Below are 27,290 nucleotides of genomic sequence, written 5' to 3'. Positions count from 1 at the left end.
AGCATGTCGGGCAGCATCCATGGAAACGAGCAGTCAACGGATGCCCTCCGACCTGCTGAGTTCATCCGGCTTGTCTGTACGTCTTGATTTGACCACAGCATCTGCCGCGTACTTTGTGTTTCTCAATCTTCGCCTTAAATATGCTCAGCAACGTGGCCTCAGACGCTGGTTGTGGTAAATAATTCCACAAATTCTCCACCCTCTGGCTGAAATAAATTTCTCCGCATCTCTGTTTTAACTGGACGTGAGGCCGTGCCCTCTTGTCCTGGACTCCCCCACCATGGGAGACATCCTTTCCACATCTACACTGTCTAGGCCCTTCAACATCCGAAAGATTTCAATGAGATCGCCCCATCTCCAGCGAGTGCAGACCCAGAGCCGCCAAGCGCGCCTCATATGATAACCCTTCCACTCCCGGTGTCACACCCCGGGAAAGGGTTCACTGCTAACGTGCCTGACACCGGGGCGAGCTGGGTCTTCCGCTCGGCGGGAGATGAAGGGAGGAGGCGCCGGAGAGAAGAGGTCGCAGGACTCGACCTGGATCGGGGCGGAGGTCTGACGAACCCCGGGGAGATCGGAGGAGGATTGGCGAAGGGGAAACTCTGAGCCCCGGCCCATGCACAACGGACTGTTCCGGTAAAATGGGCCCTTCTCCTTTTATTTTTTCTTTACTAACCCAAATTAAGAATTATAAAACTAAATCGTTATGCGGCGTGCGGTCCGTTAATTCACGGCACTTACCAGGGTAACGAATCACGCAGCATCCGCACAAACCGGGGGGGTTCCGGGGTGGGTTTGCACCTCAATCTCACACGTTTGGCGGGGGCCAGGGATAGTCTACCCCAGACTTGCGCAGCCGATGGAACCAGAGCATTTCGCTGGAATCACCCCCCCCGGACCGTCCCCAATGCCAGCCCAAAACAACACCCAAGGATTGGCCTCACCAGAGCCTTGTAGAGCCTCAAAGTCACATCCCTGCTCTTGTGTTCTGGACCTCTTGAAATGAAAGCTAACACGGCATTTGCCTTCCCCCCCCCCCCCCCCCCACCGACTCGACCTGCAAGTTAACCTTCGGGGACTCCCCAGTCCCTCTGCATCTCAGATTCCCCATTAACAAAATAGCATGCACTTCTGCTACCAAAAGTGCACGACCAACATTGTATTTGGGGCCGGCGTGGTGGCGCCGCGGGGGGGGGTTAGCGTAACGCCCCCACGGCGCCAGTGATCGGGGTTCGGTCCCCGCCGCGGCCCGTGACCGCGTTTCCTCCCGCAGTCCAGGAGTGTGCGGGTCAGGGTCGGAGAGTTGCGGGCTAGATATTGTTGGCGCCGGAAGTGGCTGCCCCCCCCCCTCCCAGCACATCCTCGGACTGTGTCGGCTGCTGACACAAGTCCTGGGTAGCTCTGCAGCCTAGCATAGTTTCTTTCAGTGTTTTTGTTTTCACATAGTACAGTCTAGTTTTTGTACTGTGTCATGCAACACCACGGTCCTGGAAAAACGTTGTCTCATTTATACTGTGTACTGTACCAGCAGTTATGACAATAAAAGTGACTGGACTTGACATCTGCCACTTTCTTGCCCATTCTCCTAATCTGTCTAGGTCCTTCTGCAGCCTACCTGTGTCCTCAACACGACCTGCCCCTCCACCAGTCCTCTCATCATCCGCAAACTTGGCAACAAAGCCATCTATTCCATCATCTAAATCGTTGATAGTGCAGCATAGAAAGAAGTGGCCCCGGCACCGGCCCCCGCGGGACACCGGGGGTCACTGTCCACCAACCGGACGAGGGTACTTTTCCTGGGACTCTATGAAACGTCGAAATCGAACCCACTTCCGCTGGCAGCTCGTTCCCCACCCTCACCACCCCCCTCCCCGCGAGCGAAGATGTGCCCCGTAAATCTTTCACCTTCAACCCTTAACCCACGACCTCAAGTTCCAGCCTCCCCCCGACCTCAGCGGGAATAATTTTGTGCACATCGATCAGACACCTCCCGGGGATCGGCCGAACCTGTCCGACCCTTCTTGCAGCTGCCGTGCCAAGCCATGAATTCAGAGGGGAGACGTTCATACCGTGACCCACGCCGCTTGTGTCAACAGCCGACGGTCCGAGGATATCGAGCCCGCGGTCACGGGGAGAGCGTACGGGGCCGCGGCGGGGACCGAACCCCGATCACTGGCGCCGTGGGGCGTTACGCTAACCCGCGGCGCTACCACGGTGGGGCTGTCAGGACGGAGAGGAGAGGATTACTCACCTATCCCCAGGTGCGAAATTGTCTTCAGTTTCTTGTGGGACCGCGCGCTCGCAATGGCCTGAGGGAGCTTTAAAGTGAACGGAAGGATGTCCCTAGAGAGAGAGGTAGAAGCAGGGGTTAAAATCGATGCTGCTCCCCCCCCCCCCACCCGTATCCGGGCAGGACGATGTGTGTGTGTGTGTGTGTGTACATTTACACACAGGAACTTGTGTCTGGGAAGGAGAGGGGGATGGAGGAGGCAGATGAGGAAGATGGGGAGAAGGAGAGGTGGATGAGGGGAGGAGAGGGGGTGGAGGGGAAGGAAAAGGAAGGGGGCAAGGTAGGAGGAGACAGATGGGGAAAGCGAGATGGTGAGGGACGAGAGGGCGATGGAGGGGGGAGAGGAAGACTCAAGGAGTGAGGGGGAGGAGGAAGGAGGGATGAAAGGGAGAGGGGCAGAGCGAGATTATTATTTGGGACTGGACTTCTCGGAGTGGGGGGGGGGGATCCCAAAAGGAGCGGATGAATCTCGGGGGGGGGGGGACGATGGGCCTCAAAGGGAACGATGGTAACCTGAACGGAGGGGCCAAATCCCGAGAGGAGGGGAGGAGGTTGGATCCTGAATCGGAAGGAATGGATCCCGAGGGGAGGGGATGTTTCCCGATGGCGGGGCCCCAGACTCACCTGCTGACGCAGTAGAAGGAGATGAGGTGGAAGAGGTCCTCAAAGGTGATGGATGAACCCTCGAGGGAGAAGGCTGGAGGGGAGAGAGCAGAGTCCAGGGTCAGTACTCGGGCCGGCCGCCGGAGGGGTAGGTCCGAGACAGCCTGTGGGGCCCGCACGCAGACCCCCAAACTCGGGACCACCACATACACAGATACACGCACTCTCGTGTACCCCCCCCCACACACACACACACACACACAGATCCCCCACCCTGGTCCCACTGAACACAGGGACACACACACACACAGATACACGCACTCTCGTGTACCCCCCCCCCCACACACACACACACAAACAGATCCCCCACCCTGGTCCCACTGAACACAGGGACACACACACAGATACACGCACTCTCGTGTACCCCCCCCCCCACACACACACACAGATACACGCACTCTCGTGTACCCCCCCCCACACACACACACACACACACAAATCCCCCACCCTGGTCCCACTGAACACAGGGACACACACACACACAGATACACGCACTCTCGTGTACCCCCCCCCCCACACACACACAAACAGATCCCCCACCCTGGTCCCACTGAACACAGGGACACACACACAGATACACGCACTCTCGTGTACCCCCCCCACACACACACACACAGATACACGCACTCTCGTGTACCCCCCCCCACACACACACACACACAAACAGATCCCCCACCCTGGTCCCACTGAACACAGGGACACACACACAGATACACGCACTCTCGTGTACCCCCCCCCCCACACACACACACAGATACACGCACTCTCGTGTACCCCCCCCCCCACACACACACACACAAACAGATCCCCCACCCTGGTCCCACTGAACACAGGGACACACACACAGATACACGCACTCTCGTGTACCCCCCCCCACACACACACACACAAACAGATCCCCCACCCTGGTCCCACTGAACACAGGGACACACACACAGATACACGCACTCTCGTGTACCGCCCCCCCCACACACACACACAAACAGATCCCCCACCCTGGTCCCACTGAACACAGGGACACACACACACACCGCCTCCCATAATGGTCTGTCGGGAGGCTGAGTGGTGAAGGGGAGGGAGGGGGGAGAGCGAATGGGAAGAGGGAAGGGAAGAACTGGGAGGGAACAGGTAAGGTGAGAAGGACAGATGGAGTGGTAAGGGGTAGGGGAGAGAGGGAAGGAGTGGGGAAGAGAGAGAAGGAGGTGTAGGGAGGAGAGGGTGGGGGAAAGAGGTGAGAGGGTGGGGGGGAGAGGGACAGAGTCGGGGAGAAGGAAGGGAGTGTGTGGATAGGATAGGGGGTGGGGAGAGAGGGATAAAGTTGGCGGGGAAGGGAAGGGGACAGATATTAGGGGAGAGAGGGAAGGGGGTGTGGGGAGAGTGGGAGGAGGGGGAAAGTGAGGAGAGAGGGAGAGAGTTGTGGGGAAGGGGGGAAGAAAGATGACTGGGGGGTTTGAAAGGGAGAGGGTGAGGGTGGGGAAGAGGTCGCTCACTCACCAGTACTATCAGACTCCTCGAGGATGGGGAAGTCCTGGACGAAGGAGGGGTCACTGTCGTCGGCCATGCGGGCCGACAGCACCTTCCGCTGGGACGTGGCCGACTTGCGTACCAGGAATATCTGCGGGAGGAGGAGAGCGGTCAGTAGACAGACCCGGTTACCCCGTCATCGCCCCTCCCTCAACCGTGCGGTGTGAGTTTGAATCATCCGCTCCCCAGTCTCAGTTCCCCATCTGCTCTTCGGAAGATTTCCCTGTCACCCCCTCCCCCAGGGTGCCGGACGCGTTCTCCCCCCCCCCCCCCCACGCCACTGTCCTCCCACGATCCCCTCTCTCCCCACCTGCATCTCTCAGCCCTCGATTCCACACCCCCCCCCCTCCCTTGACCGTTCACCACTGTTAAATCTCGAGTCGAAAACGTTAAGTTTTATAACTTCAGAACATGACACTAATTCAAAGGACATCAGGTGTGTGTTGTGTTGGTTACTGAGGGGCAGTGCAACCGGACCCCCGCATGCAGGATACTCAACTAAACTTTATCACAACAGTGTTTGAACTCCTCCCGTGTGGGGGCGGCCAGCTGAGGGGCATAGGATTAACCCATTAACTACCACAGCAACTGGGCTCCAACCTCCTGCTTACTTTAACCGTGTCATGTGTCAGCGCGATGCCGCACCCAATTTTCAGACTCATACGCATAATGATTTCATTAAACAAACTGGAACGCTTAATCAAACGGTGTTGGTCGGCACAACGCTTAACAGTCCCCTAATATCCTCTCCCCCCCCCAGGTGTAATTCCCCCCGCCGCCACCTGTAAGGACCTTGTACGCATCCCCACCCCACCCCACCCCACCGTGACCCTGTTTCCTCCGACAGTCCAAAGATGTACCGGTTGATAGGCTAATTTGTCATTGTAAATTGTCCTGTGATTAGGCTAGGATTCAAACCGGGGTGGGGGGTGGGGTGGTAAGACTGCAGGGCAAGATTACTCGAATATTACTGAAATATTAATTTTTTTTTTCTCCAGTCCCGCCGAAGGGTTCTCGGCCCAAAACGTCGACTGTTCACTCTTTTCCACAGATGCTGCCCGGCCCGCTGAGTTCCTCCGGCACTTTGGGCGCGTGGTCTATTAGTTCACCCTGCCGTAGAGATACCGGGTGCTACCAGGCCCTTCCGCGCCAGTGAGCCCAACTACACACCGATTTCAGGAATTTGGGAGGAAACCGGAGCGCCCGGAGGAAACCCCAGCAGTCTCAGGGAAAATGGACAAACTCCCTACAAAATGGCTCCTGTAAATTCGCCAGAGACACCAGAGTCGTTGGCAAAACCGCAGGAGGAGGCACACAGGAGTGAGACAGATCCTCTGGTCAAGAGGTGTCGAAATTCTTCATCCCATATTCTATTTTCAAAACCTATGGACCCACTTTCTCCCATCTCGTGCTCTCGATATCTATTTATTTATTTTAATTTGTACTTATAACAATCACAGCACGGAAACAGGCCATCTCGGCCCTCCTAGTCCGACTTTGTCGCCCTCAGTTTCCACTTTTGTCGGTGGCTGCTGTGCTTCCTCCTCCTGGTCGATGAGCAGGACCATGTCATCTGCAAAAATCGAGGTCCGTGAGCCAAACTGGTCGGACCCTTTTGGCCCGTCCTGGTTTTACGCTCATGATCTTCGGCAGCTTGACGGTTATAAAGACGCCGGGTGCCAGAGGGTCTCGTTGGAGCTTGAACACCGCTGTTTCTCCGTCCGGTGATACAACTTCCGCCGTGCTCTCTGTAGAAGGCCTACCTCAGGCGAAGAATGACGAGTTCGGAGGCGGACATAAAGATACGGGGAAGGCGCTCTGCCATCAGGGAGGAGGTACAGGAGCCTGAAGACACACACTCAGCGATTCAGGAACAGCTTCTTCCCTCTGCCATCAGAGAGGAGGTACAGAAGCCTGAAGACACACACTCAGTGATTCAGGAACAGCTTCTTCCCCTCTGCCACCTGATTCCTAAATGGACATTGAACCTTTGAACACTACCTCACTTTTTTTACAGATACAGACAGACAGACTTTATTGATCCCGAGGGAAACTGGGTTTCGTTACAGTCGCACCAAGAATAGTGTAGAAATATAGCATTATAAAAACAATAATAATAAGTTAATCGTGCCAAGTGGAAATAAGTCCAGGACCAGCCTATTGGCTCAGAGTGTCTGACACTCCGAAGGAGGAGTTATAAAGTTTGATGGCCACAGGCAGGAATGACTTCCTATGACGCTCAGTGTTACATCTCGGTGGAATGAGTCTCTTGCTGAATGTACTCCTGTGCCTAATCAGTACATTATGAAGTGGATGGGAGTCATTGTCCAAGATGGCATGCAACTTGGACAGCATCCTCTTTTCAGACACCACCGTCAGAGAGTCCAGTTCCACCCCCACAACATCACTGGCCTTACGAATGAGTTTGTTGACTCTGTTGGTGTCTGCTACCCTCAGCCTGCTGCCCCCCTCAGCCTGCTGCCCCAGCACACAACAGCAAACATGATAACACTATCATACATATTACTTCATTTACATACATATTATTTGTTTTTGCACGATTTTTAATCTATTCAATATACTGTAATTGATTGATTTATTTATATTATTATTATTTTTTTCTCTGCTAGATTATGTAATGTATTGAACTGCTGCTGCTAAGTTAACAAATTTCACGTCACGTGCCGGTGATAATAAACCTGATTCTGGTTCACCAAAGACTCCAACATATTTGTACAGTCAATTCCAACTACTTGCATCACCCTTGGTACAGGATCGGAGAAAGCTGATCATTCAAGATGCGATGCCCCAAGAAGGCGGCGTCCATCATTAAGGACCCCCACCACCCAGGCCATGCCCTCTTCTCATTGCTACCATCAGGGAGGAGGTACAGGAGTCTGAAGACACACACTCAGCGATTCAGGAACAGCTTCTTCCCCTCCGCCATCAGGGAGGAGGTACAGGAGCCTGAAGACACACACTCAGCGATTCAGGAACAGCTTCTTCCCCTCTGCCATCAGGGAGGGGGTACAGGAGCCTGAAGACACACACTCAGCGATTCAGGAACAGCTTCTTCCCCTCTGCCATCAGGGAGGAGCTACAGGAGCCCGAAGACACACACTCAACGATTCAGGAACAGCTTCTTCCCCTCTGCCATCAGGGAGGAGGTACAGGAGCCTGAAGACACACACTCAACGATTCAGGAACAGCTTCTTCCCCTCTGCCATCAGGGAGGAGGTACAGGAGCCTGAAGACACACACTCAACGATTCAGGAACAGCTTCTTCCCCTCTGCCATCAGGGAGGAGGTACAGGAGCCTGAAGACACACACTCAGCGATTCAGGAACAGCTTCTTCCCCTCTGCCATCAGGGAGGAGGTACAGGAGCCTGAAGACACACACTCAGCGATTCAGGAACAGCTTCTTCCCCTCTGCCATCAGGGAGGAGGTACAGGAGCCTGAAGACACACACTCAGTGATTCAGGAACAGCTTCTTCCCCTCTGCCATCAGGGAGGAGGTACAGGAGCCTGAAGACACACACTCAATGATTCAGGAACAGCTTCTTCCCCTCTGCCATCAGGGAGGAGGTACAGGAGCCTGAAGACACACACTCAATGATTCAGGAACAGCTTCTTCCCCTCTGCCATCAGGGAGGAGGTACAGGAGCCTGAAGACACACACTCGACGATTCAGGAACAGCCTCTTCCCCTCCGCCGTCCGATTTCTGAATGGTGCAAGAACACTACATCGTTCTTCACACTACATCGTTCTTCTCTTCTGATGACATATGGCGTTTGCCGCCAAACTGGTTTTATTAATATTGTCCGTAACTTTTAATGTGCTGCCAAACTTCACAACTTATGCCCACGACCGGAGGTCATGGGTGAAAGGTGAAAGGTTCAAGGGGAACATGGGGGCAAAACGTCTTTCTGAGAGCGCGGAACGAGCTGCCAGCGCAGGTGGTGAATGCGAGCTCGAGTTCAACGTTGAAGAGGAGTTCGGACAGTTACACGGACGGGAGGGGCAGGGAGGGCTGTGGTCCCGGTGCAGCTCGAGGGGAGTGGGGCAGTTTAAAATGGTTCGGCGCGGACTAGACGGGCCGAAGGGCCTGTTTCTGCGCTGTCGGTGGTGGTAGATCTGATTCCGGACTCTGGAAAGCGCCGGAGGGACTCAGCGGCGGGGAGGGTGGGGGGGGGGGGGGGGTGGGCGAACAGTCTTTGAACGCCGACTGTGTGTCTCCGCTTGCCCTCCCAAAGGGGGTGGGTAGTTCCCGAGAGCGAGTCCGGAGCTGCTAGGCCAGCTCTGGCCAGCAGAGGTCAGCGCAGCACCAACATCGACAGGGCCAGTGGGCGGAGTTCCAGTCCCGTGAAATGTTTCATCCACAAGTCCAAACAAAGCAATAAGGAACTTTAATTTATATTTTTTTTTAACGTCAGACTTCAAACGTTAATACTCTGAAAAACTTCCCATAACCAGAAAGCTGTACAAATCTGTCAACGTTTTGGTCTATCTCTGTCAGTGCTTCTGTTTCCGTCTCCTTTCAGTTATAGTTCCTTCTGTCCAACGGTATTTAGAACGGATTTTCTTGTTTATTTGCCTTGTTGCTGCTTATTTGCGATTTCCCTGGCTTTGTTAGCATAGGTTTAGTGTTTCTGTTTTTGTTTGTCTTCAATAAAAATTTTTTTTTAAAGATATTGAAGCTAAAAAAAATAACCTCTCCCCGTGAACGCCGATAAACTGTGCAAATGCAAGAATTAATAGATAACGAGAACATGAGAGGAGGGGTCCTTACAGTGGGGTCATTGGTTGTGGGAGCCTGTCAAAGGATGGGACGAGTGAGTGGGGTTTTCCCCTTTCGTTCAGGAGCCTGATGGTTGAGGGGTAGTGACAGAGACAGGCAGACAGACGTTATTGATCCCGAGGGAAACTGGGTTACGTTACAGCCGCACCAACCAAGAATAGTGTAGAAATATAGCATTATAAAACCATAAATAATTAAATAATAATAGGTAAATCATGCCCAGTGGAAATAAGTCCAGGATCAGCCTATTGCCTCAGGGTGTCTGACACTCCGAGGGAGGAGTTGTAAAGTTTGATGGCCACAGGCAGGAATGACTTCCTATGAAGCTCAGTGTTACACTCAGTGGAATGAGTCTCTGGCTGAATGTACTCCTGTGCCTAACCAGTACATTCTGGAGTGGATGGGAGGCATTGTCCAAGATGGCATGCGACTTGGACAGCATCCTCTGATGCTGATCAGAGGCAGTCAAGTCTGCAGATCAAGAATGGTACAGGTACGATCTCCAGAGAGCCAACTCTCGGGCAAAGTGGAGATTCCGGACGAGACTGGAATCAACGAGGGATGTTCGACGGCTGTGCCAGGGTCTTGTCGCCAGAACGCGGGCGGGGTCAAGGGGGTGGGGAGGTATCGGGGATGGGGAGAAGGGGGTGTGGAGGTATGGGGACGGGGAGAAGGGGGGTGTGGAGGTATCGGGGATGGGGAGAAGGGGGGTGTGGAGGTATGGGGACGGGGTGAAGGGGGTGGGGAGGTATCGGGGATGGGGTGAAGGGGGTGGGGAGGTATCGGGGATGGGGAGAAGGGGGGTGTGGAGGTATGGGGACGGGGTGAAGGGGGTGGGGAGGTATCGGGGATGGGGAGAAGGGGGTGTGGAGGTATGGGGACGGGGTGAAGGGGGTGGGGAGGTATCGGGGATGGGGAGAAGGGGGTGTGGAGGTATGGGGACGGGGTGAAGGGGGGTGTGGAGGTATGGGGACGGGGTGAAGGGGGGTGTGGAGGTATCGGGGATGGGGAGAAGGGGGTGGGGAGGTATCGGGGATGGGGAGAAGGGGGTGTGGAGGTATGGGGACGGGGTGAAGGGGGTGCGGAGGTATCGGGGATGGGGAGAAGGGGGTGTGGAGGTATGGGGACGGGGTGAAGCGGGTGCGGAGGTATCGGGGATGGGGAGAAGGGGGGTGTGGAGGTATGGGGACGGGGTGAAGGGGGTGGGGAGGTATCGAGGATGGGGAGAAGGGGGTGGGGACGTATGGGGACGGGGTGAAGGGGGTGGGGAGGTATCGGGGATGGGGAGAAGGGGGTGTGGAGGTATGGGGACGGGGTGAAGGGGGTGGGGAGGTATCGGGGATGGGGAGAAGGTGGGTGTGGAGGTATGGGGACGGGGAGAAGGGGGTGTGGAGGTATGGGGACGGGGTGAAGGAGGTGGGGAGGTATCGGGGATGGGAGAAGGGGGGTGCGGAGGTATGGGGACGAGGTGAAGGAGGTGGGGAGGTATCGGGGATAGGGAGAAGGGGGTGTGGTGGTATGGGGACGGGGTGAAGGGGGTGGGGAGGTATCGGGGATGGGGAGAAGGGGGGTGTGGAGGTATGGGGACGGGGTGAAGGGGGTGGGGAGGTATCGGGGATGGGGAGGTGTGGAGGTATGGGGACGGGGTGAAGGGGGTGGGGAGATATCGGGGATGGGGAGAAGGGGGGTGTGGAGGTATGGGGACGGGGTGAGGAGGTATCGGGGATGGGGAGAAGGGGGGTGTGGCGGTATGGGGACGCGATGAAGGGGGTGGGGAGGTTTCGGGGATGGGGAGAAGGGGGTGTGGAGGTAAGGGGACGGGGTGGGGAGGTATCGGGGATGGGGAGAAGGGGGTGTGGAGGTATGGGGACGGGGTGAAGGGGGTGGGGAGGTATCGGGGATGGGAAGGGGGGTGTGGAGGTATGGGGACGGGGTGAAGGGGGTGGGGAGGTATCGGGGATGGGGAGAAGGGGGGTGTGGAGGTATGGGGACGGGGTGAAGGGGGTGGGGAGGTATCGGGGATGGGGAGAAGGGGGTGTGGCGGTATGGGGACGGGGTGAAGTGGGTGGGGAGGTTTCGGGGACGGGGAGAAGGGGATGTGGAGGTATGGGGACGGGGTGAAGGGGGTGGGGAGGTATCGGGGATGGGGAGAAGGGGGGTGTGGAGGTATGGGGACGGGGTGAAGGGGGTGGGGAGGTATCGGGGATGGGGAGAAGGGGGGTGTGGAGGTATGGGGACGGGGTGAAGGGGGTGGGTTGGTATCGGGGATGGGGAGAAGGGAGGTGTGGAGGTATGGGGACGGGGTGAAGGGGGTGGGGAGTTACCGGGGATGGGGAGAAGGGGGGTGTGGCGGTATGGGGACGGGGTGAAGGGGGTTTGGAGGTTTCGGGGATGGGGAGAAGGGGGTGTGTATGTATGGGGACGGGGTGAAGGGGGTGGGGAGGTATCGGGGATGGGGAGAAGGGGGTGTGGTGGTATGGGAACGGGGTGAAGGGGGTGGGGAGGTATCGGGGATGGGAAGGGGGGTGTGGAGGTATGGGGACGGGGTGAAGGGGGTGAGGAGGTATCGGGGATGGGAAGGGGGGTGTGGAGGTATGGGGACGGGGTGAAGGGGGTGGGGAGGTATCGGGGATGGGGAGAAGGGGGTGTGGAGGTATGGGGACGGGGTGAAGGGGGTGGGGAGGTATCGGGGATGGGGAGAAGGGGGTGTGGAGGTATGGGGACGGGGTGAAGGGGGTGGGAGATATCGGGGATGGGGAGAAGGGGGTTGTGGAGGTATGGGGAGGGGGTGAAGGGGTTGGGGAGGTATCGGGGATGGGGAGAAGAGGGGTGTGGAGGTATGGGGACGAGGTGAAGGAGGTGGGGAGGTATCGGGGATGGGGAGAAGGGGGATGTGGAGGTATGGGGACGGGGTGAAGGGGGTGGGAGGTATCGGGGATGGGGAGAAGGGGGTTGTGGAGGTATGGGGAGGGGGTGAAGGGGGTGGGGAGGTATCGGGGATGGGGAGAAGGGGGGTGTGGAGGTATGGGGACGGGGTGAAGGGGGTGGGGAGTTACCGGGGATGGGGAGAAGGGGCATGTGGCGGTATGGGGACGGGGTGAAGCGGGTGGGGAGGTATCGGGGATGGGGAGAAGGGGGTGGGGAGGTATGGGGACGGGGTGAAGGGGGTGTGGAGGTATCGGGGATGGGGAGAAGGGGGTGTGGAGGTATGGGGACGGGGTGAAGGTGGTGGGGAGGTATCGGGGATGGGGAGAAGGGGGGTGTGGCGGTATGGGGACGGGGTGAAGGGGGTGGGGAGGTATCGGGGCTGGGAAAGGGGGTGTGGAGGTATGGGGACGGGGTGAAGGGGGTGGGGAGGTATCGGGGATGGGGAGAAGGGGGTGTGGAGGTATGGGGACGGGGTGAAGGGGGTGGGGAGGTATCGGGGATGGGGAGAAGGGGGTGTGGAGGTATCGGGGATGGGGAGAAGGGGGTGTGGAGGTATGGGGACGGGGTGAAGGGGGTGGGAGGTATCGGGGATGGGGAGAAGGGGGTTGTGGAGGTATGGGGAGGGGGTGAAGGGGGTGGGGAGGTATCGGGGATGGGGAGAAGGGGGGTGTGGAGGTCTGGGGACGGGATGAAGGGGGTGGGGAGTTACCGGGGATGGGGAGAAGGGAGGTGTGGAGGTATGGGGACGGGGTGAAGGGGGTGGGGAGTTACCGGGGATGGGGAGAAGGGGGGTGTGGCGGTATGGGGACGGGGTGGGGGTGGGGAGGTATCCAGGATGGGGAGAAGGGGGGTGTGGAGGTATGGGGACGGGGTGAAGGAGGTGCGGAGGTATCGGGGATGGGGAGAAGGGGGTGGGGAGGTATGGGGACGGGGTGAAGGGGGTGTGGAGGTATGGGGACGGGGTGAAGGGGGTGGGGAGGTATCAGGGATGGGGAGAAGGGGGTGTGGAGGTATGTGGACGGGGTGAAGGTGGTGGGGAGGTATCGGGGACGGGGTAAAGGGGGTTGTGGAGGTATCGGGGACGGGGTGAAGGGGGTGGGAGGTATCGGGGACGGGGTGAAGGGGGGTGTGGAGGTATGGGGACGGGGTGAAGGGGGTGGGAGGTATCGGGGACGGGGTGAAGGGGAGTGTGGAGGTATGGGGACGGGGTGAAGGGGAGTGTGGAGGTATCGGGGATGAGGTGAAGGGGGTGTGGAGGTATGGGGACGGGGTGAAGGGGGTGGGGAGGTATCGGGGATGGGGAGAAGGGGGTGCGGAGGTATCGGGGGGGAGAAGGGGGGTGTGGTATGGGGACGGGGTGGTGCGGAGGTATCCGGGACAGGCTGTTGGGGGGTACGGTATGGGGACGGGGTGAAGGGGGTGTGGAGGTATGGGGACGGGGTGAAGGGGGTGTGGAGGTATGGGGACGGGGTGAAGGGGGTGGGGAGGTATTGGGGATGGGGAGAAGGGGGTGTGGTGGTATGGGGACGGGGTGAAGGGGGTGCGGAGGTATCGGGGATGGGGAGAAGGGGGGTACGGAGGAATCGGGTACTCACTCCGGGCTGCTCCCGCTGGAGGATGTGCAGGGCCGTTGCGGAATTCATGCTCAGCTGCAACCACACCGAGCGGGTGAAGATGAGGCGATCCAAGACGCTGACCTTGGTGAGGGAGCACTTGTGGGCCGGCTGCCGGCAGGTCGCGGTGTTCGGGGCGTCGTACACCGGGTCGTCCTGCATACTGCGGAGAGGACGCCAGTTAGTTACGGGGCCCAAGAGAGGCACGTCGCTCCGCCCCCTTCCATTCACTCACGCCCAATGGGACCCACCCCTTCTCATTCACTCCCAATGGGACCCCACCCCTTCCCATTCACTCCCAATGGGACCCCACCCCTTCTCATTCACTCCCAATGGGACCCCACCCCTTCCCATTCACTCCCAATGGGACCCCACCCCTTCCCATTCACTCCCAATGGGACCCCACCCCTTCCCATTCACTCCCAATGGGACCCCACCCCTTCCCATTCACTCCCAATGGGACCCCACCCCTTCCCATTCACTCCCAATGGGTCCCCACCCCTTCCCATTCACTCCCAATGGGACCCACCCCTTCCCATTCACTCCCACCGTCCACATTCACAATGAGACCCCACCCTTTCCCATTCTCTCCCACCGTCCACACTCCCAATGGGACCCCACCCTTTCCCATTCTCTCCCACCGTCCACACTCCCAATGGGACCCACCCCTTCCCATTCACTGCCACCGTCCACATTCCCAATGGGACCCCACCCTTTCCCATTCTCTCCCACCGTCCACATTCCCAATGGGACCCCACCCTTTCCCATTCTCTCCCACCGTCCACATTCCCAATGGGACCCCACCCCTTCCCATTCACTCCCACCGTCCGCACTCCCAATGGGACCCCACCCCATCCCATTCACTCCCACCGTCCGCACTCCCAATGGGACCCCACCCCTTCCCATTCACTCCCACCATCCGCACTCCCAATGGGACCTACCCCTTCCCATTCACTCCCACCGTCCGCACTCCCAATGGGACCCCACCCCTTCCCATTCACCCCACCATCCACACTCCCAACAGACACAGATCACAATCCACACTACCCCAGCTCAACACCCCTTTAAAAACAGAGCATTAGACAGCCATTCGGCCCCTCACAGATGCTGTCCCATTGATGGCTGACCCACAATTGGCACCCCCTCCCCGTTTAGAGAGGGTTGAACACTGTCCTACCGAGCAGTGGAGTGTGCCTCATCTGTGCCAGGACACAGAGGAGCCCCGAAGTGAAGTTGTAGAGAAGTGAAATTATGTGGGGCAGATGCTAGTGACAAAGTTCACCAACCCACACCCGGCAGAGTGACACACTGCGTTACACAATCCCTCGCCACTTCCTCTCACGTCACCTGCTCCCGGCACATGTCAGCATGGCACGGGTCAGGCGCAGACACTGTCCCATCGCCCACGACCAGACTGGGGGGGGGGGGGTTACAGTGATGGGGAGGGGTGTAGGGGCCGGGGGGGTTACAGAGATGGGGAGGGCTGTAGGGGCCGGGGGGGTTACAGTGATGGGGAGGGGTGTAGGGGCCGGGGGGGTTACAGTGATGGGGAGGGGTGTAGGGGCCGGGGGGGTTACAGAGATGGGGAGGGCTGTAGGGGCCGGGGGGGTTACAATGATGGGGAGGGGTGTAGGGGCCGGGGGGGTTACAGAGATGGGGAGGGCTGTAGGGGCCGGGGGGGTTACAGTGATGGGGAGGGGTGTAGGGGCCGGGGGGGTTACAGAGATGGGGAGGGCTGTAGGGGCCGGGGGGGTTACAGAGATGGGGAGGGGTGTAGGGGCCGGGGGGGTTACAGTGATGGGGAGGGGTGTAGGGGCCGGGGGGGTTACAGAGATGGGGAGGGCTGTAGGGGCCGGGGGGGTTACAGTGATGGGGAGGGGTGTAGGGGCCGGGGGGGTTACAGAGATGGGGAGGGCTGTAGGGGCCGGGGGGGTTACAGTGATGGGGAGGGATGTAGGGGCGGGGGGGGGGTTTACAGTGATGGGGAGGGGTGTAGGGCCGGAGGGGGTTAGAGTGACGGGGAGGGGTGTAGGGGCCGGAGGGGGTTAGAGTGACGGGGAGGGGTGTAGGGGCCGGAGGGGGTTACAGTCAGGGAGGGGTGTAGGCGCCGGGGGGTTTACAGTGATGGGGAGGGGTGTAGGGCCGGAGGGGGTTACAGAGATGGGGAGGGGTGTAGGAGTCAGAGGGGGTTACAGAGACGGGGAGGGGTGTAGGTGCCGGAGGGGGTTACAGTGACGGGGAGGGGTGTAGGAGCCGGAGGGAGTTACAGTGACGGGGATGGGGGTGTAGGAGCCGGAGGGGGTTACAGTGACGGGGAGGGGTGTAGGAGCCGGAGGGGGTTACTGAGACAGGGAGGGGTGCTGAGGCCAGAGGGGTTTACAGAGACGGGGAGGGGTCTAGGGGCCGGATGGGGTTACAGAGATGGGGAGGGCTGTCGGGGCAGAGGGGGTTACAGAGATGGGGAGGGGTGTAGGGACCGGAGTGGGTTACAGAGACAAGGATGGGTTGTAGGGACCAGAGGGGATTACAGAGACGGGGAGGGGTGTAGGGCTGAAGGAGGGGTTACAGTGACAGCGGGCTTTAGGGGCCAGAGGGAGTTACAGAGTCAGGGAGGGGTGTAGAGGTCGGAGGGGGTTACAGAGACAGGGAGGGGTGTAGGGCCAGAGGGGGTTACAGAGATGGGGAGGGGTGTTGGGGCCAGAAGGAGTTACAGAGACAGGGATGGATGTAGGGGTCAGAGGGGGTTACAGAGATGGGGAGGGGTGTAGGGGCAGGAGGGGGTTACAGAGACGGGGAGGGGTGTAGGGACCGGAGTGGGTTACAGAGACAGGGAGGGGTGTAGGGGCCAGAGGGGGTTACGGAGACGGGCAGTGGTGTAGGGGCCGGATGAGTTACAGAGACGGGGAGGGTTGTAGGGGCCAGAGGGGGTTACAGAGACGGGGAGGGGTGTAGCGACTGGAGGGGGTTACAGAGACAGGGAGGTCTGTAGGGGCCGGTGGGGGTTCCAGAGTCGGTGAGGGGTGTAGGGGTCAGAGGGGGTTACGGAGACAGGGAGGGGTGTAGGGACCGGAGTGGGTTACAGAGACAGAGGGGTGTAGGGACCGGAGTGGGTTACAGAGACAGGGAGGGGTGTGGTGGCCAGAGGGGGTTACGGAGACGGGGAGGGGTGTAGGGGCCAGAGGGGGTTACTGAGACGGGGAGGGGTGTAGGGACTGGAAGGAATTACAGAGACGGGATGGGTTTAGGGGCTGGAGGGAGTTACAGAGATGGGAGGGGTGTAGGGGCTGGAGGGAGTTACAGAGATGGGAGGGGTGTAAGGGCTGGAGGGGGTTACAGAGACAGGTGTGTGTTTGTGTGTGTGAGCATTTGTATGAACGTGTGTGTGTGTGTGGGGGGGGGGAGAGAGAGAGAGAGAGGGAGGGGAAAGGGGATGAGGGAGAGGGAGTGGAAAGGGGAGGAGGGAGAGGGGGTAGAGTGGAGGGAGATGGAGGGGAGAGGGAGGAGGGAGGGGAGGGGAGGAGCGAGAGGGAGACAGCCTCTGCAGGTGAAGCAGGGGTGGCAACAACCAGGGGAGGTTTCAGAGTAGTGACAGGGCCTGGAACATCTGCCCCCAGATGAATGCCACACAGTGCGACCTGCCCTCAGAACCCCTGGGACCTGGGAGTGAGGAGGGAGGGTCCCATGCCACACCACCTGAGGCCAGGACGTCAAGGTTGGAAGGGCTCACTGACGCAAAAGATCCCTACCGGCCAATTAAGCTGCCGTCTCCATAGCAACCTGGCTTGGGCCTACATTTCTGCGCTCCGTACAGGTTATAACAAGCAGGAAATTTGGGTCGGGTGCTAGTGACAAATCAAAGGAGAGAAAAATAAATCAAATTTCACCACAGGACACCTCCCTGATATTCCCTGTTCACTGACGACGGTGTGGCCCGGTTCTGCTCTGAATTCACAGATAATACCATCAAATAATGACGAGTCGGACAGCTGGAATGAACTATGGAACTCGGCAACTTTGTGTCAGGATGGCAATCTTTCCCTTAGTGTCAGCTAACTTAGTCAGTGACCTCAGAAAAAGAGGGTGTTGCACAATTAGTGCCGACTTCAGTGGGTTGAGGGCGTCACATTCCTAGAAGAAGACATCACCAGTGGCTTATCCTGGTCCAAACACGTGGCCATCACAGCCTTGAACGTTCACTAATGCCTCTCCTTCCTCAGGAGGTTAACGGCATCGGTCCCCACCCACTTTTGTCCATCTGGACCTGCCCGGCTCAGTATCGGGAATGGCTCTGCCTGTGAGTTGTGGGCACCGCTCCAGTACGTCACGGAAACCAGCCTCCCCTCCATGGACTGTCTACACGCCTCACTGCCTCAGTACAGCAGCCGCCCAACCGGACAATCTCCCTTCTCCCCCTCTCCCGTCGGGCAGAAGATACAAAAGTCTGAAAGCTCGTCCCACCAGGCCCAGGGTCGGCTGCTGCCCCGACCTTATCAGACTATTGGACAGTTCCCGAATACGACAAGGGTCACCGCTCGACTTCACAACCTCACAGTAGCCCTCGCATCTTATCGTCAGCCTGCACCGCCCCTTCCCTGGGACTGTGACACTTTATCCTGCGTATCGTCATCCCTTCTCCCCCTGATGTGCTGATGTGATGAAATGATCTGTGCATACAGTTTCTCCGCTGTTCCCCAGAGCATGTGACGATAGCAAATCAAATTAATAATCACTGCCAAAACCTCTCAATCTGATACCTGCCCCTCAGAGAGAGAGAGATTAACAGAGGGATAGAGATAAGGAGAGAGATAGATTGATAGAGAGAGAGATTTAGGGGAGAGAGAGAGAGAGTGAGTGAGATAGGAGAGTTGAGAGATAGAAGAAGGGGAGAGAGAGAGGGGTAGTGAGGGGAGAGAGGGGGAGAGAGGAAAAGAGAGAAGGGGTGAGAGGGGGAGGGAGGGGAGAGGGGGAGGGGGAGAGAAAGAGGGTGGGGGAGAGGAGGGGAGAGAGATAAACAGAGATAGAAATAAAGAGCAAAAAAAAGAGAGATAGAGAGAGAGAGAGAGAGAGAGAGAGAGAGAGAGAGAGAGAGAGATAGAGATAGAGATAGAGATAGAGATAGAGATAGAGATAGAGATAGAGATAGAGATAGAGATAGAGATAGAGATAGAGAGAGAGATAGAGAGAGAGATAGAGAGAGAGAGAGAGAGAGAGAGAGAGAGAGACTAAAGAGTTAGAAAGAGAGGGAGCAATAGAGTCTTCTATGAAATCCACTCCTGTCCCAGGTCCTGACCTCCAGAGAGTGTCCCTTTCTAATCCACTTCCCTCCCTCCCCAGAACCACCTCCGATTCCAGGGCAAGTTCAGCGGGCCTGGACCCGGGGAGAGGCAGATCACACCCGAGCTGCCCACGAGGCAGCCAGACGAACGGGGCTCCCCCGGGCAGTAGAACCCAGCTGAGGGGTGGCGAGGAGGGAATGCCACGCAGTGTGGGGGGGGGGAAGGGGAGGCGAGGAGGGAATGCCACGCAGTGTGGGGGAGGAAGGGGAGGCGAGGAGGGAATGCCACGCAGTGTGGGGGGGGAAGGGGAGGCGAGGAGGGAACGCCACGCAGTGTTGGGGGGGAGAAGAAGGGGAGGCGAGGAGGGGATCACCGCGGGAGGGGCAGCGAGGAGAGAACACGGTTCCGAGGGAAGGGGGCAAACACACGTTCCTTTGACCCACGTCACTGTCACGGCAAAGCACCAATCACAGTTTTGGGATCTTGCCATGCCGAGGCAATTGGCTGCCCTGTGGATTAGCCTCAGCGGCCGGCGGAAAACTCTGCCACCGGGACAGGGTCGGTAAGGCATTAGATAACACGACCGGGGGTGGGGCGAGGGTCACCGCGGGTGGGGCCGAGAGACCCCGGCCTCCAGCTGGACCATCTCCCTCGAACGTTCATCCAGGAAACTCTGCACTCAGCATCATTCCGTTTAATAGGACGGATCTCCGACTGGCCTCCAAACTGGGATTCAAGTACGTGTATACAACCAAACGAAACAGCCTTCCTCTGGGCCGCTCGTCCGGATGCTCCTGTACCCCCTTCCGGACGGTAGCGGGGTGGATGGTAGGGATCAGGAGGGAGACTGAAAATCTGGCTGAGTGGGTGCCACTGCAAACAACCTCTCGCTCATTGTCAGCAAGACCAAGGAGCTGATTATTGACTTCAGGAGAGGGAAACCAGAGGTCCATGAGCCAGTCCTCATCGGGGGTTCAGAGGTGGGGAGGGTCAGCAGCTTTAAATTCCTTGGTGCTGTTATTCCAGAGTTCCTGTCCCAGGGCCAGCAGTGACACAGACTTCCTTCGCAGTTTGCGGAGATCTAGCAGGACATCTAAAACTTTGACAGACTTCTATAGACATGTGGTGGAGGGTGTACCGACTGGGTACATCACAACCTGGGGTAGGAACACCAATCCCCCCCACCCCCCGAACGGAGAATCCTACAAGAGGCAGTGGGGACATCCCAGCCCTCCCCGCCACTGAGCACGTCTACGTGAAACGCCGCCGCAGGAAAGCAGCATCCATCGTCAGAGATCCCCACCACCCAGGCCGTGTTCTCTTCTCACTGCTGCCATCAGGTAGAAGGTACAGGAGCCTCAGGACTCGCACCACCAGATTCAAGGACAATTACTACCCCTCAACCATCAGGTAGAAGGTACAGGAGCCTCAGGACTCGCACCACCAGGTTCAAGGACAATTACTACCCCTCAACCATCAGGTAGAAGGTACAGGAGCCTCAGGACTCGCACCACCAGGTTCAAGGACAATTACTACCCCTCAGCCATCAGGCTCTTGAACTCACAGGAGATAATTGTGCCCGGCTTCACTTGTCCGCCATTGAAATGTTCCCTTGTCCAAAGGATTTGCTTCCAAGGACTCTTTATCTCAAGTTCTTGATATTTATTGCTCATTTATTTCTTGTTATTATTTCTGTTTTTGTTCTATTTGCACACTGGTTGCCCACCCCGTTGGGTGTGGCCTTTTATTGATTCTAATATGGTTATCGGAGTTATTGAGGGCCCGAGGGTGACGTACACACGTACTTTGGTAATAAAATTTACTCTGAACTTTGACGTTTTATGCAACTGCAGTGCAACTTCTTAACTCCCACACTCAACACCTCTACCGGAGAGTCATAGAAAACGGCAGCGCAAAAACAGGCCCTTCAGACCATCTAGTCCGTGCTGGACCATTTAAACTGCCGACTCCCCTCGACCTGCACCGGGACCACAGCCCTCCACCCCCCTCCCATCCGTGTGCCTGTCCAAACTTCTCCGAAATGTTGAAATCGAGCTCGCATGGACTACTTGTGCTGGCAGCTCGTTCCACACTCTCACCACCCTCTGAGTAAAGAAGTTTCACCTCGTGTTCCACTTCAACTTCTCACCTTTCACCCTTAACCTATGACCTCTGGTCGTAGTCCCACCCAACCTCAGTGGAAAAAGCCTGCTTGCATTTACCCTGTCTATACCCCTCATAATTTTGTATACCTCTATCAAATCTCCCCTCAATCTTCTATGTTCTAATACAATCCTAACCTATTCGATCTGTCCCTCTAACTCAGGTCCTCCAGACCCAGCAACATCCCTGTAAATTTTCTCTGCGCTCTTTCAACTTTATTTACATCTTTCCTGTAGGTCGGTGACCAAAACTGCGCACAGTATTCCAAACTAGGCCTCACCAACGTCTCATACAACTTCAACATGACATCGACTCTCCTGTACTCAGTACGTTGATTTATGAAGGCCAACGTGCCAAAAGCTTTCTTTACGACCCCGTCTACCTGTGACACCATTTTTAATGAACGATGGGCCTGTACTCCCAGATCCCTCTACTCTACCTCGCTCCTCAGTGCCCGACCGTTCACCGTGGAAGACGGACCCTGGGCTGGGCCTCCCAAAATGCAACACCTCATGCTTGTCTGCATTAAATTCCAGCCGCCATTTTCCCAGCCAGTCCAGACCCCAGGACTCCCTGACTTCCCGCTCAAAGCCAGTGTCTAATCCAGTTTACTACCTCGCCCTGAATGCAGAGCGACTGAACCTTCTCGACCAGCCTCCCATTTGACACCATTTGACAACATGTAACCACATAACAATCACAGCACGGAAACAGGCCATCTCGGCCCTTCTAGTCCGTGCTGAACACTTACTCTCACCCAGTCCCACCGACCTGCACTCAGCCCATAACCCTCCATCCCTTTAAATACTGAGTTAAGTACTGTTTGTAATTAGTTTTTGCTACAATAAGTGTATGGGACACTGGGAAAATGTTGAATTTCCCCTTGGGGATGAATAGAGTATCTATCTATCTATCTTTCCAGTCCATATACTTATCAAATTTTACTTTCAATGACAAAATCGAACCTGCCTCTACCACTTCTACTGGAAGCTCGTTCCACACAGCCACCACTCCCTGAGTAAAGAAGTTCCCCCCTCGTGTTACCCCTAAACTTTTGCCCCCTAACTCTCAACCCATGTCCTCTTGTTTGAATCTCCCCTACTCTCAATGGAAAAAGCCTATCCACGTCAACTCTATCTATCCCCCTCGTAATTTTAAATACCTCTATCAAATCCCCCCTCAACCTTCTACGCTCCAAAGAATAAAGACCTAACTTGTTCAACCTTTCCCTGTAACTTAGGTGCTGAAACCCAGGTAACATTCTAGTAAATCTCCTCTGTTTTGTTGACATCTTTCCTGTTATTCAGTGACCAGTGAACATCCAGCCTTCAACTTTCCTGGTAACTTCTTCACGGGAATAGTTGGACATGACCACGTTGGCTGTCCCGAACCAATCCCTGTCTTTCCAAATACTCATGCATCCAGTCTCTTCAAATAATAACTTTCCCCTGTACTGATTACTTACTCCCCGGCCTTTAACTTCCTGGTTTGTTCTTCAAGCCTTTTTTAAATAGTGCAACAACATTGCCTGACCTCCAACATCAGCCACCTCACCCGTCGCTAAGGACGTTTTAAATATCTCTGCTAGGGCCCCGGCTACTCCCACAGGGTCCAAAGGACCACCTTGTTCGGGCCCTGGGGATCAGTCCGCCCGGATTTGCCTCAGGCCGGAACTCACCACCCCCTCGGTGCTCTGTACAGGGGCCCGTGAGCTGGCCGCTGCTTCGCCTCACTTCACCAGGCTCTGTTCCCGTCTCCCGGGCAAGCTCGGACGCAAAAAGAGGTCCATTTGAGATCCCGCCCGCCTCTTCCGGCCCCACGCATGGATTTCTATTCTGACTTTTGCAGAGGACCAATCTTATCCCTTGCAATCCTTTTTGCTGGTATCGATTAAGGTAATATTATTTATTTAGAGAGCGAGCGCGCGGAGCAGCTCTTCCCGGTCCAACGACCCAGCAACCCGCCTATTTAACCCCGAGCTTAATCACGGGACAATTTACAATGACCAATTAACCTACGACACCCCTAAATCCACGCGGTCACGGGGAGAAGATACAAAGTCCTCACGGGCCATGTCGGGAATTGAACCGGGGTCACTGGGGTGCTCAATTCTACTCTACCGTGTTGCACCGTGGGATCAGTGATTGACAGGATCTTCCGAAAGGGAAATGGATGGTAGAAACTGTTGGATGGGCCGAACGGTCGCCTCCTGACCTCTGAGCGTGGGGTGGGGGAGTGAAGTTCATTCAGTGTCCCTGTATCTGACCACGGGGGGGGGGGGAGGCGTTGGGTGGTGTGGGAGGGGGGGACGTGAGGGGTGGGGGTTGGCTAGTCACATGGCGGGGTTCAATTCTAGTTTGGTGTCTGAGTCGGCACCAATGAGCAAGCAAGTGAGGGACAGGTAGGACGGCAGCGAGGAGGGAACAAAAGGGAGCCAGGGGTCAGAGGGAGAGTGAGTGGGTCAGAGAGGGAGAGGGATGGAGGGGTGTGTGCGAGAGACAGAGAGAGAGACAGACAGATAGAGGGGAGAGGGAGGGGGAGGGTGGAGAGAGATAAAGAGAGGCGGGAGAGCAAGAGAGAGGGGAGGAAGGGGAGTTAGAGGGGGAGAGAGAGAGATCCATACCTTCCCCCCATCTCCCCACTCTCTCTTTCCACAGCCCTCCTTGCTTTCTCTCCTTCATTCCATCCTCCTCTCCATCCATCTCACCCCCTCAATGACCCTCTCCCTCTTTTCCCTGCCTCCTATCTACCTTTCTCTCTATCCCCACTCTCGCCCGCCCTTTCTTTTCCCCTTTCCCTCCCTCTCACTTCCCTTTCAGCCTCCTATTCCTCACTCCCTCCCTCTTATTTATCTCCCAACACTATTTCCCTCTCTTTCCCTCGCCTTTTCTTCTCACCCTCTCTCATCCCTTTTCTTCGCTCCCTTTCCCTCTCTCCCATCTCTCTCCTCTTTCCCGTCCCCTCCCCTCTCCCTCCCACTCTCCTACCTTCCCCTCTCCCGCCTCCTCTCTCTCCCCACCCTCCTTTCCTATCCCTTCCCCTCTCTCCCACCCTCCTTCTGTCTCCCTTCCCCACTCCCTCCCCCACTCCCTCCCTTCCTCCTCCTCTCTCTTTCCCACCCTCTTCCTCTGCTTTCCTCTTTTCCTCTCTCCCTCCCTCCCTCTCTCTCTCTCCCAATCGCGGAAGGCCCTCCTGTCGATCCCTCGGGGATCCGATCCCATGGGCAGAGGACCGACAGTACCTCCCTCACCCCACCCCACCTCCCCTTCCCCCCCCCCCCCGGCGAGTTACCTGGACTCCTGCTGTGCCCCGGACGGCGGGGGGTGCCGCAGGGTCTCTCCGCCCGTCCGCCGCTCCCCGAGGAAATAAAAACTTTTCTTGACAGGCAGCCGCTCTGTGCGCAGGCGCGGCGGCGGGGACGGGACCTGGGCAGGGAAACTCCGTCAGCCGCGGGAAGGTTGAATCAGGGGGCTGGGAGGGACAGAGGGAAGCGTGTGCGTGGGATAGGCATTCCCCCTTTTAAAGTTTATGATGGGGGGGGGGGGTCCACAGGAGGTCAGAAAGGACGGCACATCAAGGACAAGCAAGCTGGATAAAGCGAACACGAGGAAATCTGCAGATGCTGGAAATTCAAGCAACAACACACAAAATGCTGGGGGGACGCAGCAGTGGAAAGGAATAAATGGTCTCTTCAACAGGAAAATCCAAAAGGCACTTTCAGAGCCTTACGACAGGGTCCAACTCGTCCGTGGTCCCATTTTCCTCTTCGGCCAATATCCCTCTGTTCCCTTGCTTAATTGGCATTTAAAAAAAGGTTGGGAACCCAAGCTTTCGAAGTGAATCTCTTACTATCTCTTCTTTCGGTTGGTCCTGACGAAGGGTCTCGGCCCGAAACGTCGACAACGCTACTCCCTATCGATGCAAGATAAAATTTATCTTAGAAGCGATACAACGCGGAAATGTAATCCCCCCCCCCCCCCCCGAGTGAACCCAAATCACGGGACAATTTACAATGACCAATTAACCGGAGCGCCCGGAGGAAATCCACGCGGTCACGGGGGAGGACTCCTTAAGGGCCCTGGCGAGAATTGAACCGGGGACCACGGCGCTAACCGCTACACTGCCGTGCCGCCCCCGATGTTATAGTTAATGTAACATGAGTCTCATAGGTGGCGGAATCAGTTCAGAGGTGGAGAGTGAAATTATCCGCACCGGTTCGGGAGCCTGATGGTTGAGGGGTAAGTGACCGTTCCTGAGGCTGGTGGTGTGGGACCCGAGGCGAGAAGAGGGCATGGCCTGGGCGGTGGGTCGCTGATGGGGCTTTCTCTCGGCGGGGAGCGCTTTGCTCGTGACGGTCTGGGCCGGACCCGTCACTTTCTGTCGGTGGCTCAGAACCAGGCCGTGATGCAGCCAGTTAGAAAACTCGCCGCCGTGCATCTATAGAAGTGCCTTTCAAATGCTGTTAACTTATCTGTCTATGTATTTATGGAATAGATATTCCCAGCAACCCACCTATTTTACCCCGGGCTAATCACAGGACAATTTACCAATTGACCGGTAGGTACAAGTTTGGACTGCGGGAGAAAACCAGAGCACTTGGAGGGAAACTGCGTGGTCACGGGGGTGGGGGTGGGGGAACCGAAAGTTCTTACAGCCGGCCCCGGAATCGAACTCCGATCCCCGGGACGCCCCGACCTCGGGCTCCTGGACCTGTGAGCGCCGCCGCTCCGGCCCTGCTGGAGAAAGTTTGCCGGGCAGAATCCCGAGTACCAGGCCCCGATGGACGCCGGAAATCCAGGGCAACGCACGCTCACACTCACGACAAAAGCAGGAGGGTCTCAGCGGGTCAGGCAGCGTCTGTGGGAATGGATAAACCGCCGACATCTCGGGCCGAGACCCTTCTCAGGACCGGAAGGGAAAGAGCCGACGCCAGACCAGCCGGAATTTGCAGTTTTGCCGCAACAGAGCCGGGCACCGCGAAAAAATTATCCCTCGTCCCTCAGATACTCTAAACCTTTTCCTGCTCCGCCCGCCTTCGACCTGCACCGAGAGACCGTGAGAAGTCTGCCCTGCATATTCCAGTGGTCAGTTCACAGTGCACTGAGGTAGAACGGGGTAATTTCAGAGTGGGGCTGGACCGTCACGGGAACTTTATTGCTCAACAACGGGTAAACGAGGTCGAGGAAGGCTCGCGTGTTCAGGGGTTCACTTGTTATCGAAGTGAGAGGGCAGTTACACGACTCCAGATGGTGAGAGGGCAGTTACACGACTCCAGACAGTGAGAGGGCAGGTACACGACTCCAGACAGTGAGAGGGCAGTTACACGACTCCAGACGGTGAGAGGGCAGTTACACGACTCCAGACGGTGAGAGGGCAGTTACACGACTCCAGATGGTGAGAGGGCAGTTACACGACTCCAGATGGTGAGAGGGCAGTTACACGACTCCAGATAGCCACAAATTAAACCCTGCTAGGTCATTCATCAAACCCGCCACCCCCGCGAAAAAAACTTACAAATCGCCTCCACACACACACACACACAGACACACTCACACAGACACACTCACACAGACACACTCACACAGACACACGCACACACTCACTCACACACACACAGACACACTCACACAGACACGCACACACTCACTCACACACACACAGACACACTCACACAGACACGCACACACTCACTCACACACTCACTCACACACTCACACACTCACACACTAACATTCATCAAACCCGCCACCCCCACGAAAAAAATTACAAATCGCCACCCCCCACACACACGAAAAACAAATCGGACCAACTGCAAGAATATCGAACACCAACCACCCCCCACCCCACAAAATTTAGACAGCAACAGCATCGCCCCCCCCCCACACACACACACAGAGAAAAACAAATCGGGCCAACTGCGAGAACATCGAACACCAACCACCCAATCGCTCGGGCGGCAGCAAGAAACGCAGTTTGTAAAACAAAGAGTCCATCTTATTGGGACCATTCAATGGTCTCAGCGGGACAGAAGC

The 27,290-nt window shown here is 57.0% G+C and overlaps 1 protein-coding gene across 4 annotated transcripts in view; it reads right to left on the bottom strand.

The window, feature by feature from the left end:
- Positions 1-27,290, bottom strand: part of LOC132390121 (ras and Rab interactor 2-like) — a 43,735-nt gene that overhangs the window by 14,789 nt on the left and 1,656 nt on the right. The window contains exons 2-6 of one of the 4 annotated variants that reach the window (XM_059962717.1): positions 25,108-25,170; positions 13,802-13,982; positions 4,448-4,568; positions 2,915-2,987; positions 2,252-2,343 (exon numbers count right to left, since the gene is read on the bottom strand). In XM_059962717.1, coding sequence (XP_059818700.1) covers positions 2,252-2,343; positions 2,915-2,987; positions 4,448-4,568; positions 13,802-13,981 — 466 coding nt within the window. In that variant the 5' untranslated portion in view covers position 13,982; positions 25,108-25,170. The other 3 variants (XM_059962714.1, XM_059962715.1, XM_059962716.1) reach the window with 3 other exon arrangements.

Source organism: Hypanus sabinus, unplaced genomic scaffold, assembly GCF_030144855.1.
Source record: "Hypanus sabinus isolate sHypSab1 unplaced genomic scaffold, sHypSab1.hap1 scaffold_776, whole genome shotgun sequence".
In the NCBI taxonomy this organism is placed as follows: domain Eukaryota; kingdom Metazoa; phylum Chordata; class Chondrichthyes; order Myliobatiformes; family Dasyatidae; genus Hypanus; species Hypanus sabinus.
The sequence above is the reverse complement of the archived record's forward strand: the minus strand, read 5'-3'. Positions and strand labels throughout refer to the sequence as shown.